The 17,732-nt window shown below is 38.9% G+C and overlaps 1 protein-coding gene across 7 annotated transcripts in view; it reads right to left on the bottom strand.

The window, feature by feature from the left end:
- The window catches only part of RABGEF1 (RAB guanine nucleotide exchange factor 1), a 58,759-nt gene that overhangs the window by 10,148 nt on the left and 30,879 nt on the right, over positions 1-17,732 (bottom strand). For 4 of the 7 annotated variants that reach the window (XM_070461270.1, XM_020874029.2, XM_070461271.1 and 1 more), the window contains 4 exons: positions 14,461-14,649; positions 12,247-12,413; positions 6,821-6,990; positions 394-475 (listed from right to left, as the gene is read on the bottom strand). In XM_070461270.1, the coding sequence (XP_070317371.1) occupies positions 394-475; positions 6,821-6,990; positions 12,247-12,413; positions 14,461-14,639 (598 nt within the window). In that variant the 5' untranslated portion in view covers positions 14,640-14,649. Of the gene's footprint in view, positions 1-393; positions 476-2,764; positions 2,853-6,820; positions 6,991-12,246; positions 12,414-14,460; positions 14,650-17,732 lie in introns of those variants that run through there. The other 3 variants (XM_020874037.2, XM_070461269.1, XM_020874066.2) reach the window with 3 other exon arrangements.

Below are 17,732 nucleotides of genomic sequence, written 5' to 3'. Positions count from 1 at the left end.
CGCTTTTCAGAGGTCTACTATATGACCTTAGGGGTCACTCTAAAGTAAACAAATGAGGCAGATTTCTCACCAAAATGGCAATTCTGAGATGAGGGTTTTATTTAGAAGCCTCCCAAGGGGTTTTAACTGACTCTGTCCCTATTCCCAATGAAATTATTAAATATTGCTCAAGAAATTATCCAATTGCCTGATTATCTTGGAATGATATACGTGGTAGTATTCAAAAATACTGCTGAGTATAAAACCAACTATCTGAATGCTAGTGAAGTAAGCTACAGTACAGAGCAGGCAAACCAACAAAAGACTTGAGAAAGAGAGAAACTACTGAGAGACTCAGCAGGAGGGCTGTCCAACTACCAGCAGGCCCTCAGAGGCAGGCTAACAAAGGATTACCTTTTCCACGAGTCTGCATTCTTTCAGCCACATTCTGGTAAAAATCCTGAGTACATTCTGACTGCTCCTCAATGCTTAAGTCCTGAAACAAAGGGACAAAGAGGCTGCTAAGTAACTGAAAGACAGATCATGAGGAAAGCTCTAAATTTACAAAACCTACTCCTTGAACTAATCCCAGAAGTACTTAAGAATTCAATTACTGCTGCAGGGAAGAAAAGCCTGTCCTTTAATATTCTTTACCACATTCCATGACTTCTCATTTCTTTTTGCTGTATACACATATTCTTACATGGGTATAATGCATATTTTGAAATTTTACATGTATATGTATGTTCTGACTTACCTAGTCTATTTAATCATTTGATGGCTTTATAATATTCCATTATATTAGCCAATTTATTTAACCATCTTCTACCACTGTGTGCCATGGGTTCTTACTCTTTTTTCACTAATTATATATTGCAGCTATAAACAACTGTGTGAAGATAGTTTATTTTGGGTTATTTCTTTGTAATTAATTTACAAAAGTGGCATTAACTGCTTAAAAAATATGAACAACTTTACAGCTCTAAATACCTGTTGCTAGATACAATCCTCAGAAACTCCAAGTACAGACATTAGCCATGTATGTGTGCCTATCTCTCCACAGCCCCTCCAGTACTGGGCATCGTAATTTTTATTTAGGTTTTACTGATTTTACAGGTGTAACATGCGTATTAGTATTTATTCCCCACTTTTTCCAAAGAATATTTGAAGTCTATATGAGAGATAAACCCAGTTCAGCACAACCTAGAAAAATAAGGAAACAAGACAAAACATGACCAGCCCAGGTTGGATGCATGAGACAAGTGCTCGGGCCTGGTGCACTGGGAAGACCCAGAGGGATAGGGTGGAGAGGGAGGTGGGAGGGGGGACCGGGATGGGGAATACATGTAAATCCATGGCTAATTCATTTCAATGTATGACAAAAACCACTGCAATGTTGTAAAGTAATTAGCCTCCAACTAATAAAAATAAATGGAAAAAAAAAAAAAGACAAAACATGGCGAGAAACAGAAAGCAGAGCTGCAAAGATAACACTAAAATGTCTTCCTTGAAGATACAGAAGTTAGTAAAAAAAAAATCAGCCCGTAAATTTGTCTAACTAAGCTGTCTAGCAATCATCAGTAAGATGAAAACAGTCACACAACTTAGTGTCCAAATATAAAAGCAGTTTCTTAGGTGAAATTCTGACTCCAAAATCAGGAATTTCTCCAAGGGTTCTCATGAAGATGTCATCTCAGGAGGGCATGGATATGCGCAAGACAAATTCCACAGGACTCAGACCACCTCTGCACGGGCCAGTGACATGGGTCAATAAAGCCCCGACCAAGCACACAGTCCCTGACGCTCCGGCTGATTCAGAAAAGATGGCCTGGCGTAAGGGATAGTGAGCAAACCTTGCCTACCCGCCTTCACAATGTCTCGTCCATCCTTCCCTGGTTTGGGTTCTCATTACCTCTCCCCTGGAGTTCAGCTGCTCTTCCCACTTTTGATCTTTCCTTTCTTTTTCAACTGAACACCTTAGATCACGATCTGGTCCCCACATACCCTGCTAGGTTTCCTATTGTTGAGAATCTGCACTTAGCTTTCCCTCCTCTCTAACAGTGTAAAATTATTCTCTGCCCAGATTACTTCTGCTCCTCTCCAATCCTCCAGAAGCTGCACAAGGAGGTACCACAGGGTCTCATTCAAGGCTCGGTCCCCATCTCGCCTCCTCTGGGAAGATGTCCCCTCCATTCCCTTGGTCAAAATAACCTTGCAGGCCTCACAGCACTCAGCAGTGCCCTGTCGTACCTTAACTGTTGCACTCCTCAACTGCCAGAAGGTTTAATACCATTAAACCTTTTTCCTGATTATTAAGAAAAATTTTCAACAGTTCCAATTGTAGCTCCTCTCTGTAGATGAAATAATTTGATGATGAAATAAATCTTATTTTGCTTTCTTCTAAGGTTTCTCATTCTTAGCTCTTTTATTTGGTGGGCATGTAAGGTTCATATCAAACACAGACCTTAAATAATCTGCACACAAACTTCCCTGTCTTCTTCAGCAGCAATTAGTAAAAAGCAATCCTGTTCCCCCTTGTTTTTCTAATTCTCATGTAATTTGCTCCCGAGAAACTGAATTTATTTCTGAAATCCCTGGTTTATTTTACCATTCTCTCTTTTTTTCTATATATGAAAATCATATTTAATTGTGGTAACTTTCATTTTAGTAAATTCTGAAGTGTCTGCTACATTTAGAAACTTCCCCTCCCAAACTCCTGCTACCTTCTTTTACTAGAATAAACAATGTAACATTGTAATTTAATATTTTAAGTGTTCATACTGACCTGAAAGGTATCTTTATCTGTAAATTTATCTTTTTGTTTTCCTCAGCTAGATCCAAGATATCTGTACTTCCTCAGCTAAATCCAAGATAAAATCCAGAAACAGTCTTTTAATTCTTTGAATAAACCTCTTTCTGTATTAAATTATCATTTAATATTTAATCTCTTTATAGTTATTATCTTTAAAAATTGCCCTTTTTAAAAAGTCTGCTAGGCTCTCTAGCTTTTCATCTCTGGCGTCTTGTACTGTAACTGAATTTTGTGGGTTTATCTTACCATGCTGCTAAATTTATCTCTATTGGTATTCTGTTTTCTCAGATTTTCCAGTAAGATTGTTTCCCCCCAATTTCCAGAAAATTATATTTCTATTCATTCTGAAAACATTTATTACATGGCTAATAGAATTCCAGCCACTATACCAGGCAATAACATAAAAAATAATAATTCTCAGAGGGCATTCAGATTGAACAGGCAGACTGAATGCAAATAATTCAATACTTTCTGCAATGGCTTATCTCCTTAGGTAGCTTAGAGGAAGAGACAGACAATGAACTGATTTATAATATTTATAAACATGGCTAACTTTCACTCACATCAAATCTTAAAAGTAAGAACACATTTCTTTCTTAAGACTATTACCAGTACTCACTCTTAGCTAGAAACTATGGCCTCCTTTTAAAGGTCTAAATAGCCTGTTTTATAGGTGGCAATGGGTCACCTAATTCCTCCCCCAGCTCCACACAATCACTGTAATTTTGTTACAGTTCAGAAAACTCCATTTTCTATTTCTATTGCACAGATTTACACGTTAGCACAACATTTATTTTGCAATGTGAACTAACTCTCCTGCCACTCTGTTTTCTTAGCCTGCTTTAGATTCTTCAGAGGACTAACCACAGTTGTATATTATAAATTAGTTTACTGCCTATCTCCTCCACTAAAAAGTCAGTTCCCTGAGGGTGCTGTTTACTGTCACGTCCCTGGAAGATACCACAGAGCCAGGCATAGAAAGAATGCAAGGGGACATGCCTATGGCTAATTCATGCTGATATAAGGCAGAAACCAACACAATATTGTAGAGCAATTATCCTCCAATTAAAAATAAATTTTTTAAAAAAGAATTCAAGTGGCCATTTATTACTCCCTTTATACTATTGTAAAGACGCGGGGAGACAGTTCTGTGTTGATCTCTCCTATCTCTGCACATCTTGTGAGGAGACACTGGTGGCCTCTCTTCTGCACCCTCTTCCAGGATAGCTGTATAGCGGACAGGCCGTGAAAACAGGGTTGGGGCCGCACTCAAGTGAAAAGGGTAGGCTGTCACTGTCTAATATAAAAAGGTTTCTCTCTGGAGCAAAAGTCAGGCAGGCTCATAGCCCTATAAAAGATACTCTTCCTTAGCATAACTCACTGCCTATACAGGGATTACCTGGTCCTCTCTGCATGCCCTGTGGGCACTGATATGTAGGGACCCAGTACAAATGCACTAGTTTGTACATTTACATGTATTGATCTACTAGGGCCACTCTGCCATCATGAACTGGCTTTTTTTTTGTTTTCCTGACCCAGGAAGCTTGTGTCTTCTGCCAGTATTCATGGAATCATGAAAGTGAAAGCATAGTTGCTCAGTCGTGTTCAACTCTTTGCGACCCCATTGACTGTAGCCCTCCAGGCTCTTCTGTTCATGGAATTCTGCAAGCAAGAATACTGGAGTAGGTTGCCATTCCCTTCTCCAGGGGAATCTTCCCAACCTAGGGAGCAAACCTGAGTCTCCGGCATTACTGGTGGATTCTTTACCAAGTGAGCCACCAGGGAAGCCCACGAAACTATGGCAAGCTAACTTTTAACTTGCAAGTAGAGTACATCTCAGATCCTTCGAAGTTCTTCCCAAAGGAGCTAAGTGATATAATAGCACATTTGTGCTGGTAAATTCTTTTAGGTTTTACAAAATTCTAAAAGGTTATTCAAAATTTCCTAAGAAAAAACACAGTCTAGCAGTATAAATTACTTCTTTTCTTTAAGCATTCTTTACCAATCCCTGGGATAGTCTTCTCTATAATGTCTGTGAAAAGTCATTTTATTTTTTTTCCAAAAAAAAGAAAAGAAAATTGTCTGGCTGAGGTCTTTTTTCCACCCCTAGCTTTCAAAATCTTTGATTATTTCCTTAATTACGTTTTCTGTGTATTTTATCTTTAGAAACTAGATCTCCATGACCTATTTTCTAGATTGTTTCTTTTGTACTACAGTTCCCTGTTTGATCTATTTAGGTTTTAACTTTTAATGTTCATATTTTTTGTACTGCTAGTCTCTGCTGCCTTCAATAATTTTTTTCCCCAGGAAATTAAACATATTAGGGCTTTAAGCCTTCTAAATACATGTTTAATTTTAAGTTTTAAAGTATGTCGCCAAGCATGTAGTCCTCAGATTTTTAAGACAGTCCACTTTACAAGGGAATATACCCTGTGGTCGTGAAGCTAGTTGAATATACGTTGAAACACTTGTTCATTCAGATGAACAAAACAGAGCAAAAGTACCTGGTTTTTGTCAAATTCAGTAACTGGCAAAATGAAGGTGGTAAGAACTATCAAGGTAGGTGAGTTCACTTTATCACTCTAAGGAAAAGCCAGTAGTAGTCAGTCACTTTTAGGAGCTAGACAGTTACTAATGACAAACTACTCAAATGTGCTTTTCACAAACATTACCATGTAATTTTTCAGCAAGAGAAATGTTTAACTTTTGCCTTTGCTTCAGTGAATGAAATGTGTAATGGGTAAGTGTTCCAGTAACTCACATTCTGAGACTCCGAAAGGACAGCACAGTTGGTGCAGCCAGGTAGGCAAATTCTGCAGAATTCCCAAAGATGCTACATTCATTTAAAACACTCTGAGGGCACCAGAGTCTGAGCAAATACAGTGTTATTCATGATACTCCAGAGGTCCAACAGTGTCCTGTCAGTGGCTTCTGCAAGTACCTAACATTACTAAACGTGTAGTCTTAAAAATCAATGAACAGACTCCGGAGTTCATTAATACAACTGTACATTTAGCCATTGGTTACCCGAGTTTTCCAACAAGGTTTAGGAAAAGATCAAAAGTACTCACAGATGAGTCAAGTGAACCAGGCTTTTCAAATAGTATAGCAGCTAGTTTTTAAAAAAATCTCTTTAAGCATTGCTTTGAAATACTTCAGTGTGTGGGAATTATGCAGGTGCAAAGAGGTACATTTTGGGGATGAGGAAGTATTTTTAAAAACTCTCAGTGCATATATAAAGTATTTCCTGATAAAGATAAAATGGCTGAAAAATATTTTAACGCAATTCTGAAAATACTTGATTTTTCTAGACTTGACGTGTTATGTGGAAAAAAGGCTGCTCATCACTGGTATACTCTAAGACTGGAGAAAATAGGAATGAAGAGGAAAAAGGTCAAGAGTGGTTCACTGTTGAAACCATGGGTTAGAAATTACAGGTTAAAGACACACATGGAGAGGACACAAGCTGTTGTCCAAGTGACCCTGGATAAGTCACTCATCCTCTCTGGCTCTCAACTTCCCTACCTGTACAATAAATGGGCAGAAGTTGCTATGGTCCTTTTCATTGTCTAAATTTTAGCTTTCACTTCTCTACCTGAGCAAGGACAGGAAAATTAAAAATCAAAATACAAAACCAAACCGAAAAAAAAAATCCTAAATGATTATTCTCGGTCTAATGATTATTACTTAAGAGTTCAAGGTCTACTATGGCCCTCTTGGCAGCTTATTATTTACAAGGTAACAAGTTAGGAAGGCTTATTAAAAGGACACAGACTTATAAAGGACACAGTACAAGTGGCTTTGATGTCAAACTTTTCACATGAAGATGATCCAAATACCATTGAGCTGCAGTGGCAAAGTATTAGCCTCAGAGTCATGTTTAACTTGGTTCAGTGACATTTCTCAGGTAAGTGACAACATTTCTGGGTCTTTATTTTCTCAGTTGGAAAATGACAAAGTTTCACTAGATTATCACTAAGACCTTTCCTAAAACCAAAACTCTACATTTCTAGGTGGTTCTCAACCTACCCTTTTGTAATGCATTGCTTCCAAAAACAGCTTGGTCTGCTTATAGATTTCTTGGCCTGTCTTGTGGAAGGTCTTGAGAAATTCTATGAACTCTTTAGACACTCTATCCGTTTCAATGCTGGTTTGCCGGTTTATGGAAGGACTGGGAGCTTTTGCTTCCTGAATTTCTGCTGGGAAAATTAAACATAGTAAGTTTTATTACACAGAAGATCCATGCATGGAATTACTTTAAGTATCTAATTTAAGATTATTTAAATTATGCTAAATCAAAGTTAAACTTGAATTTAAGTTATTTTATGTTTAAATATTTGCATTTTCCTTGTTTGTTTAACACTAAGTCGTGTCTGACTCTTTTGCAACCCCATGAACTGTAGCCCACCAGGCTCCTCTGTCCCTGGGATTTCCCAGGGAAGTATACTGGAGTGGGTTGCCATTTCCTTCTCCAGATGATCTTCCCAACCCAGGAATCGAACCCCTGTCTCTGCATTGCAGGCGGATTCTTTACCCCTGAGTCACCAGGGAAGCCCATGCACCTAGTAACACAGCTTTAAAACACATGAAACATAAAGAGAAGAAATTTAAAAATTCATAATTTTAATAGGATAATTCAATGCTCCTTTCTTGGTAATCAATATTATAGATAATACAAAACAGTCAGTAAGGACAGAATACCTGAACAATGTTATCAAACAGCTTGAAGTAACTGATATTATAGAACACTCCACCCAACAAAAACAGAATACACATGCAATCTGACAAACTAACAGTGGTAACAGTTTACATACAGCAAATGTTTATTATGTGCTAAGTACTTTCCTGATACTTTGTTGTATAATCCTCACAACTCTATAAGCTAAGGCTTGAGAACATTAATTAACTTGGATGATGCTGTGGCTATTTAAGTGGTACAAGCTGGAATCTGCACCCAGGACTCTGTGCCTTAACTCTGCAGCCTGAGCTCTTTACTATGCAGTATCTGCCTCAGCATGTCAGAGTGGCCCGAGGACTCTCCAGGGAACACCATGCCCTGAGACTTTGGATCTGCAAGCCAGCAAGGGCAGGAGAACTCTAATCATCTCTCTTTTTGCCTTACTTGTGCACACTCTCTCCCCTCAACAAATACTATTCTCCAAAGACAGATGATTTTGACTTTTAAAAAATACTCTTTCAAAATGCTAATCAAAGATACTCTGTATGATACTATAATGGTAAATACATATCATTATACATTTGTCCAAATCAACCGAACGTACAATGCCAAGAATGAATCCTTATGTAGACTACATACTTATGAAAATCATGTGTCAATGTAGGTTCAGCAATTGTAACACAAATGGACCACTCTGGTGGGGGATGTTGATATTGGAGGAGACTGTGCATGTGTGGAGGCATAGCACCTATGGGTAATCTCTGTATCATCCTTTCAATTTTATGTGAACCCTAAAACAACTTTAAAAAAACTTAAAAGATAAAAAGATGAACTGCATTCACTAGCTATGAATTAGTATGTGCATGAATGCTAAGTCACTTCAGTTGTGTCCGACTCTCTGTGACGCTATGGCTCATAGTTCACCAGACTCTTCTGTCCATGGAATTCTCCCAAAGAATCCCCTTCTACCCACTATCCAGATTCACAAAGTTTTAACATTTTGCTCCATGTCTATGTGCATTTTTTTCTAAATTTTTTCAGAGTAGATGGTATGTATCATGCTCTTTATCCCTTAGTTTGGGTATTTCTTAGCAACAAGGATATTCTGTTGCTAACTATAGTTACTGGAAAAATAAGCATTTTTTTTTTAAAAACACAAGATCAAACTGAGGGTCATACATTTATTTAGTGGTCATACAATCTCCTCTAACCTGGAAATGTGTCTTTGTTTTTCATGACACTGACAATTTTGAAGAATACAAGCCAGTTATTTTTACTGAATGTGCCTCAATTTGGGTTTCTCTACTGTTTCCTCATGACTAGATGTTAGGTTATAAATTTTCAGCTTAAATATTACACAATTGATGTTGTGTTCTCCTCAAATTATCATATCTAGAGGCACAGAATGTCCATTTCCCACATTGTAATATAGCTATCATTTCTCTATTTGTCATCAGTAAATAAGTTGTGGGAGTTAACCTGAATCAAGGTTCACAACTTGTTCCTCAGGAAACTCCCTCCTCTCACCCCAGATGCAGCATCCACTGGTGAAACCTGTCTGAACTAGTTCCTACCAGGATGACTATAAAATGGTGATTTTCTAGTGCTCGGGCCTGGTGCACTGGGAAGACCCAGAGGGATCGGGTGGAGAGGGAGGTGGGAGGGGGGACCGGGATGGGGAATACATGTAAATCCATGGCTAATTCATTTCAATGTATGACAAGAACCACTGCAATGATGTAAAGTAATTAGCCTCCAACTAATAAAAATAAATGGAAAAAAAAAATAAAAATGAAAGAAAGAACAGCTAAAAAAAAAAAAATGATTTTCTATCTCTATTACTCCTATATTTGTTAATCAACACTCTATGGTAAGCAAGAGTTTTCTTCCCTTCTTTATTTATCTATTTTATTAGTTGGATGGACTAATGGATTATTGTTTTATTCATCTGCAGTCCATCTATTGTCTTTGTTTTGATACCCAAATTTGGTCAGTGGGAACCCATTCAAGCTGACCTCTGGATGTTTGACATGTCCCCAACATTTCTGAGGGGCCCTCCTTTCCCAGTTCCAGAATCAGTCATTTCTCCAAGGAACCCAAATTCACTTCAGTGTAGGAGAGTATTTAGAATCTAAGGTCTGAGTAGAAAGATTGGCATCTTAATTCTTAAAAAAAAAAAGAAAAATTGTTTTTTAAAGACAGCCTTCCTTAATCCCTCCTTAGAGCACTACTTTTAGATTATTTGTAAAAGATGAACACAAGATTCTACTCAGGGTGACATCTATTTGAGCTCTAAAGAAAAAGGGCATTTTAGAATGTATGAGCAAGTATTTCAACTTGGCTGACCCACTGTGATTTACTCTAAACTACAGCTCACTCAACCCTGCTTTGGAGATTAAAAAACTGAAAGTAAATTCTCTGAGTCTTTACAGTCAAGCTGTCCCATTAATCTTCTCTGAAGACACAGCCAATTCTAACAGGAAGTTAAAATATTTTTCAAATCCCTTAGAAGGTTATTTGTGTTCTATGTACCACCAACCTGCCCTGGCTTAAGAGCTTTCTTTCATACCATCAATAGAAGCAAGTAAAATATCAAGAGCAAGGACATATTGTATTAACAAAGTAAAATAAAGAACACAGAACATAAAAGGCCTATTGTAGTCTAGACTCAATAAATGAAAACTGCATTTAGTATAGGCTAACTTCATCCATATGCAAAGGCCAAAAAAATAATCACCCTGAAATGCGGAGTTCATCTGGCAGAGTTTCGTAAACAATCTGCAAAACAAAGATCCAATAGCAGCCTCTTTTCTAATACACACACATCAATTTTCTTCCCAACATTCTGAGGTCTTTCTCACTACATGCTTTCTACAGACATAAAACAGCTAAAGATCAAAAAAAAAACAAAAAACTATCATTCTAAAGAAATTTAAAAAGTTAAGAACTATTCCACATGAAAGTTTTTAAGAAAAAAATCACTTGAAATTTTTCTTTTAAAGTACAAATCTTCTTTCCATAATACAGTGTACACTGTACAGGAGCTGCTAGGACATGATTTTTAAAAGTGCCAAGTACAGTCATGAATGTGTGTGACTATTATGCACTTACCTATCTACATAGATACAAACACAGATATAGTTATAGGTGAACACATACATATCTGAGGTCAAGGGATATAAGGGGGAAAAGCTTAACCAGGACTTAGGAGACCTGAGCTCTAATATAGCAGCTCATTATATGACCTTGGGTAAATAAATTCACCTTATGGGCTTTCACACTGTCATCTGTAAAATGTGACAGTTAGAGCTGATGGCGTTATAATTCTTTACCATTTCACTTGTGGTCACATATCGTTTCACCAGACATCTATAAATGTACAAGGTTAATCAGACTTCCCCAAAGCAGGAAACAATGCAAACTAAACAGGAATGAATGGCTTTGATCAATACCTTTGAGTTCCTTACCAGCAGAGATTATTCTATCAAATCAACAGCATGCATCTTAAAATAGCTGACACTTACTGGAGACTTACTACGTGTGTCAGGTACTGAGCTAAAACGCTGTACACACATCAGCTCATTTACTCCTCAAGACACGCCAATGATAGGCATTACTATCCCTCAGAATAGACAGGGCTTAAAGAGATTAGCCTGCTCAAGGTCACACAGCTAACAAACTGCAAGGCTGAGACTCAAACCAGGGTGACTCCAAAGCATACACTTTTAATCACCCTACTATACTACCTCCTTATAAATAAATCATAAGCCAAATACATTCTTATCAAACACATTTAATCTGTAACAGGTATTGATTATTCCCCTTCTTACCGCTGTACAGAAAACTGTTGACAGAGAGCCAAGCAAGAACAACTCCAAATGGGAACATGTGAATAAAAAAGACGGCTTAAAGGTTTGCCTTTACTAAAGAGAAGTGCTGTATTTTTTGATAAACAATCGTTCCTTCTAATAAAAAACAACAGTCATTAAATCCAAAAGATCAGCAAAGATCTTTAGGTGTGATACTATTATTTCCCTTCCTGCAGGCAGACCAAAAACCTAAGGACAATTATCCCAGGTTGGGGTGGAGGGAGTGGAAGTGTCCAAGAGAACAGCTCTCTGACAGCATCAGTGTTGGTTATCAACACAGAGGTAGAGAGACTAAGGTCTAACAAGAGACATTCTTTCTTGCTTCCTGCTAGGTCATTTCAACTAGCTTATCAGCTCACTGGTAGAACAAGTGTGACTTTAGCGAGAATTTTCCTGCTGGTTATAATGTGGAATTTTAAGCAGTAGGATGAAAAAGGTCAAGTACATACAAAAGTGAGCCTTTCCTATATGTTCTCTAAATAGTAATTCCTATCTAGACACAAGCTGCCTCTCAAGCTTTCAGAAAACTTCTCTTTTAGATAACTTTAAGATAACTTGAAGCAGTCATTTCTGATACGGTATGGATAGTGAGGATATTAAACAAAGGAGAGTAAACCAATATTCAAAAACTGAAGGCACAAAAAATAAAACATCCAAGTAGATACGATGGGTATAAATTTTATAAACAAAACTCTATGTTTCAACTATCTTTATTCCTCGATAGAGTAAAAATAAATTTTCTTAAACACAATGTCCTCCAACCAATGAGATTTCATTTGTCATCTGCACCTCCAACCCAACATCTCAAGTCTGCGTTGATATCTCTGAATGCTTACAGAAAAAGCTAAGCCCACACACATTCTGTGTCTCATTGGGCACAGAAGGAAAAAGAGAATCAGAAAAATTACCCTTCTTTGCTCCAACCCTGGATGAAGCACTGAAGAATTTCTTCACTGTGGTAACCTTGCGGGTCTTCTCATTGGTTTTCTTCTCTTCAAACTTGGAAAATGTGAGGGATTGGGCCCCTTGGCTGCTCTGACTGCTGGCAAAGGCCTCTTCTTCCTCCCGCTGCAGACTGTAATTCAAGAAGAGATCAAGAGTAACCCTGACAATTCACCAAGTTTTCCTTGCATCTACAGGTAATAACTCGATGAACTGGGGAACTAAAACGTTCAGAATTAGAGGTTAAATACCAAAGAGGTCTGAGGTCTCTGATAGCAAACTATCCTATGTGCCACTACAAACTTCAAAAGGGACCTTCTCCATGGATCGAGTTCATTCAGCAGTTGTACGAGGATTACACAAAAGAAAGTCTAGTCCTCTTCCCTGACAACCTCAAAGGTGGAAGAGAGAAAGAGCTAAGTCAGTAACTACCACATAATGTGACAGCGCCTAAAGTAGACAGCAAAACCCTAGTGCTATGAGAATACAGGGGGAAAAAACCTAAATCTGCTCAGAGTCCAAGAAGGTTTTTTGTTTTAAATTTATTTTATTATTTTTGGCTGTGCCAGGTCTTTGTTACTATGAGCAGGCTTTCTTTAGTTGCAGCAAGCAGGGGCTACTTTCTAGTTGTGGTACACCGGCTTTTCACCGCAGTGGTTTCTCTTTTTGGAGAGCGTCTGCTCCAGGGCATAGGCTTCAACAGCTGGGGTACACAGGGTTAGATGCCCCACTGCATGTGGAATCTTCCCAGATGAGGGATTGAAACTGTGTCCCCTGCATTGGCAGACGGATTCTTAACCACTGGACCACCAGGGAAGTCCCAAAAGTTTTTATAATGGTGATATTCAGGCCAGTCTTAGAAGGATCAAGAGGATTCCGCCAAGTGAAAGGGCATTCCAGAAAGAAGGTACTACTACAAATGGGAAGGATGTGACTTGTGTTGAGGACCAAGTTCATTCAATGTAGTCAGATCACTGATGATGTGGTGGACTCTGATGTTGGATGTACAGGTAGGCGCCAGGTGGTAAGAAACCTTGACTGCCAAGCCTGCTATAATCCTGGACTTCATCATGTGGTGGGGAAATCAAGAAAGACTATAATCCAATACCATTATCTGATCTGTGCTTTAAACATAATGCAAGTAGCTGTGTGACACCTGGAGGGGCAGACAGACTAGGGACAGAGACAGTAATTAAGAACAGAGTACACAGATTTAAGAGAGAGAAATAAGAACCTGGAAATAGGAGAGGATGGAATTCAAAAGAGACCTCTCTGAGCTGAAATAAGCAGAACATGCTCAATTAGTTGTAACCAGTGTGTGGGAGGTGAAGGAGAAATTAAGAGTGATTGATGTCTTTTAGTCAACTGAATAAACAGTGATGTCATTAACTGATACAAGAGGAGGGATAGGAGGAACTGCTGGGAGTGGGGATTAGAGTAAATGAAAGCAAGGAATTTGGCCTTGGACCAGCTGAATTTGAGGTATTTATAATAAATCTCAAAAGTTATCCATAGAACTATGATTCTCAAAGTGTGATTCCCCAGATAGCAGCATCAGCATCGCCTGGGAACAACCTAAAACTGCAAAACCTGGGGACTCCCCTGGTGGTCCAGTGGTATTATTCATGGCATTTTATTAGCTCCTGTGCTCACTAGACATTCTGTGTTTTAATTTTTATCGCAGTCACATTCCTGGATAATACTAACAAATGCCACTTCTTAATGAAAAGTTAAATTTCTGTACTTTCAGGACCATGGATACAAATCAACAGGTCTCTACTACTGTGCGCTTGTCACTGTGCCAGATGTCATACCGGGTATATTAAAAGAATGAGGAAAATAATGCTTGATGAAAGTCCATAAGCCAAGTCCTGAGCACTCACATCTATAACCTCATTTAATCTTCACCATAAAGTATGCTTATTTTCATTCAAAGGAACTTATTGTCTACATTAGAGAACTAAGACTTAACTCATCCCAAACACAAAACAATTAAAAGTTAAGACAAAGTGAAGAAATCACTGAAAGCTATTTGCTAAGTGCTGAACAAAAGAATATATCCATTTCTCTTAAAATTAAGCTGACTTGCTGATAGCTCAAAAGAGAAGTGAAAAATGTATCCCGCCATGCTGCATATCCAGTTACATCATTGTCTAAAACCCCAAGTTAAGTCCTTTTACCGCTCTGCCAGTTCCCAATCCTCCTGAATCTGCTTCTGCCTGGCTTTGTGGTACTCCTCCCTCCAGCACTTGGAGCAGAAACCCTGCCAAGCAGGGTTGCCGTAGTAACCACATCCTTTCTTGCAGAGGAGTTCTGATTGATCCACATGAATTCCTCGGCGTTCAGACTTAAGGCTCATCTTCCTCCTGCTAATCAAAGAGCAAACAAGAAAGTGTTGTTGAAAATGAATTCACTATCACTCTGCTCACAGCAAAGCAATTAAGAAAAAAAAATGAATGAGTTTATCAACTTAAGGCTGTCAGAGAAGGAAAGGGAGAAAGAGGGGAAAAGAAGGTTTCAATATGGCAAATTCCTGTCATACTGAAGAACAAACTTCTTATTCCTGCCCAATAATAAAGCATACTTTAAGAAAGGACCAATTGGATTAAATACCTAAACGTAAGACATGAAACTATAAAACTCCTAGAACAAAATATAGGGGGAAAACTTCACAACATTAGATTTGGTGACAATTTCTTGGATATGACACCAAAAGCATAAGAAACAAGAGCAAAAATAGACAAATGGGGCTACATCAAACTTAAAAACTTCTGCACAGAAAAGGAATCAACAGAGGGAAAAGGCAACCTATGGAATGGGATAAAATATTTGCAAACCATTTATATGATAAGAGCTTAATATTCAGAATATGTAAAGAACTAAAACTCAACAACAACAATAAAAATCCAATTAAAAATCAGCAAAGGCCGTGAACAGACAATTCTCCAAAGAAGATATGTGTGTTAGTGTTAGTTGCTCAGTTGTGTCCAACTCTTTGCGGCCCCGTGGACTGTAGCCAACCAGGCTCCTCTGTCCATAGAATCCTCCAGGCAAGAATACTGGAGTGGGTAGCCATTTCCTTCTCTGGGGGATCTTCCTGACCCAAGGATTGAACCTGGGTTTCCTGCATCATAGGCATATTCTTGGCCATCTGAGCCATGAAGAATACAAACAGCCCACTAACACGTGAAAAGATGTTTAACATCACTAATTATTAGGTAAATGCAAACCCAAACCACAATGACATATCACCACATGCCTGTCAGAATGGTTATCATCAAAAAGAACACAAACAACAGGTGTTGACAAGGATGTATAGAAATCGGAACCCTTGTGTACAGTTGGTGGGAAGGTAAAATGACACAGTCACTGTGGAAAACACTATGTAGGGGCCTCAAAAAATCAGAAACAAAATTATCCAGCAATCTCACTGGGTATATTCCCCAAAGAACTGAAAACAGGATCTTGAAGAGATATCTGCATGCTCATGCTCACTGAGCATTATTTACAATAGCCAAGAGCTAGAAGTAATCTAAATATCCATTAAAGGATGAATGAATGAAGAAAATGTGGTATACACGATGGAATATTATTCAGCCTCCAAAAGGAAGGAAATTCTATCATATGCTACAACATGGATGAAGTTTGAGGACATTATGTCAAGTAGAATAAGCCAATCACAAAAAGACAAATCAAAGACATGATTCCACCTACATGAGGTATCTAAGTAAGTCAAACTCTTCAAACCAGAAAGTAGAATGATGGTTGCCAGGGGCTAGGGGGAGGGAGGCAAAGAGGAGTTGCTGTTCAATGGGAGAGACTTTCAGTTTTGCCAGACAAAAAGGTTCTAGAGATCTGTTGCACAAGGTACATATAGTTAACACTTCTATATTACACACTTTGAAAATGGTTAAGATGGGGCTTCCCTGCAGCACAGTGACAAAGAATCTGCCTGCCAATGCAGGGGACACAGGTTTCATCCCTGGTCCAAGAAGATCCCACATGTGGTGGGGCAGCTAAGCCCAACTACTACAACTACTGAAGCCCACGCACCTACAGCCCGAGCTCTGCAACAAGAGAAACCACTGCAGTGAGAAGCCTGTGCGCCACAACTAAAGAGGCATGCACCAAGCATTACTTCCGAGGATTCTCAAGGCAAAGGGGAGGAGGAAAATTAAGGAAGAAGACCAGAACTCACTGTATCACCGAACCCCCATTCAGGTTACCCTTTCTCCCCTCCACTATCACCAAGTCAACCCAGAAATGCATGCCAGGGCACAGAGCGCTCCTTTAGTTCTGGCTCAAAGAATGAGAATAGAAACTCCTAACACTGAGAGGAAATATGAAAATCCCTCCATTTTCTTGTCTTCTCCCCCCTTCTCTTGAGCCACTGGCAATCACACGATGTCCACAGAAGTGACTGGAATGAGACACTGCAGGAGCCACCCTCTGAGTAAAGGGAACTACCAATTTTTCCCTCTCTCGAGCCTCCCAGACAGTGATGGGAGTACAAGACAGAGCAGGGTGACTGCTTCCGCAGCTCTTCATCAGAAGAGAGAAGACAAGCCCCGAGGGAACTTAAAAAATACAGGAGGAATCACTGAGGAGGATTCAAGAAAGCAAGCTGTAAACACCCCAGCCCATGCATGCATGGATAGGTCTGATGCTACTCAGGACCAAAAACTAAAACTCACACTAATAGAGACCACTGCACAGGTTTCAGACTGGCACGCACCAGGAAACAGGTTGAAATAGCAATGTGAAGCCTCTGAAAAATGAACTGACACGGGAACCACAGCTCACAGAAGTAGGGTTGGAACCAGCAGCCTGAGCTTGTCAGCAAAATGAGAAACTTTCACTCTGCAAATGACACTGTGAGAAAAATGAAAATACAAACTACAGACTGGGATAAAATACTGGCAAATCATATATCTGACAAAGGACTTGCACCCAGGATATGTATAATTCTCAAAACTCAATAGAAAGGAAAACCATCTGATTTTTTTAAAATGGGCAAAAGACGTGAACAGACTTATCCAAAGAAGATAAACACATAGGAGATAATTCTCCATGGTTTCTCACATTTCTGTACAAGGGGCCTTTGTAATTACGACTGTCTCTTCAAGAAGGTTTGCATATCTAACATTCTCAGAAGGAAGCAATCACTGCCTCCCTTCAGAGCAGAAAACAACTTTTTTGTCAAGTAAAATAGACAGAATATTAATTACCCTCCAGGTCAAAAGTCAGCTGGCTCTGTTTGCTGCCCACTGTGAAGAATTTGAGTTCCTTAAGCTTAGGTTCCTCAGTTGTGACACCAGCGCCATGGGGCTTGGGACCAAAGGCAGCCCACATGAGATGAAGCTTACTTTACTGATGTCCTGTGAATAATGAAGTCCTTTGTCTCCGACTCCAGAGTCTCATGACTTCTGCCAGCATCTATGAAACTGGCAGG

This window comes from Odocoileus virginianus, chromosome 33 (assembly GCF_023699985.2).
Source record: "Odocoileus virginianus isolate 20LAN1187 ecotype Illinois chromosome 33, Ovbor_1.2, whole genome shotgun sequence".
NCBI classification, from domain to species: Eukaryota; Metazoa; Chordata; class Mammalia; order Artiodactyla; family Cervidae; genus Odocoileus; species Odocoileus virginianus.
The sequence above is the reverse complement of the archived record's forward strand: the minus strand, read 5'-3'. Positions and strand labels throughout refer to the sequence as shown.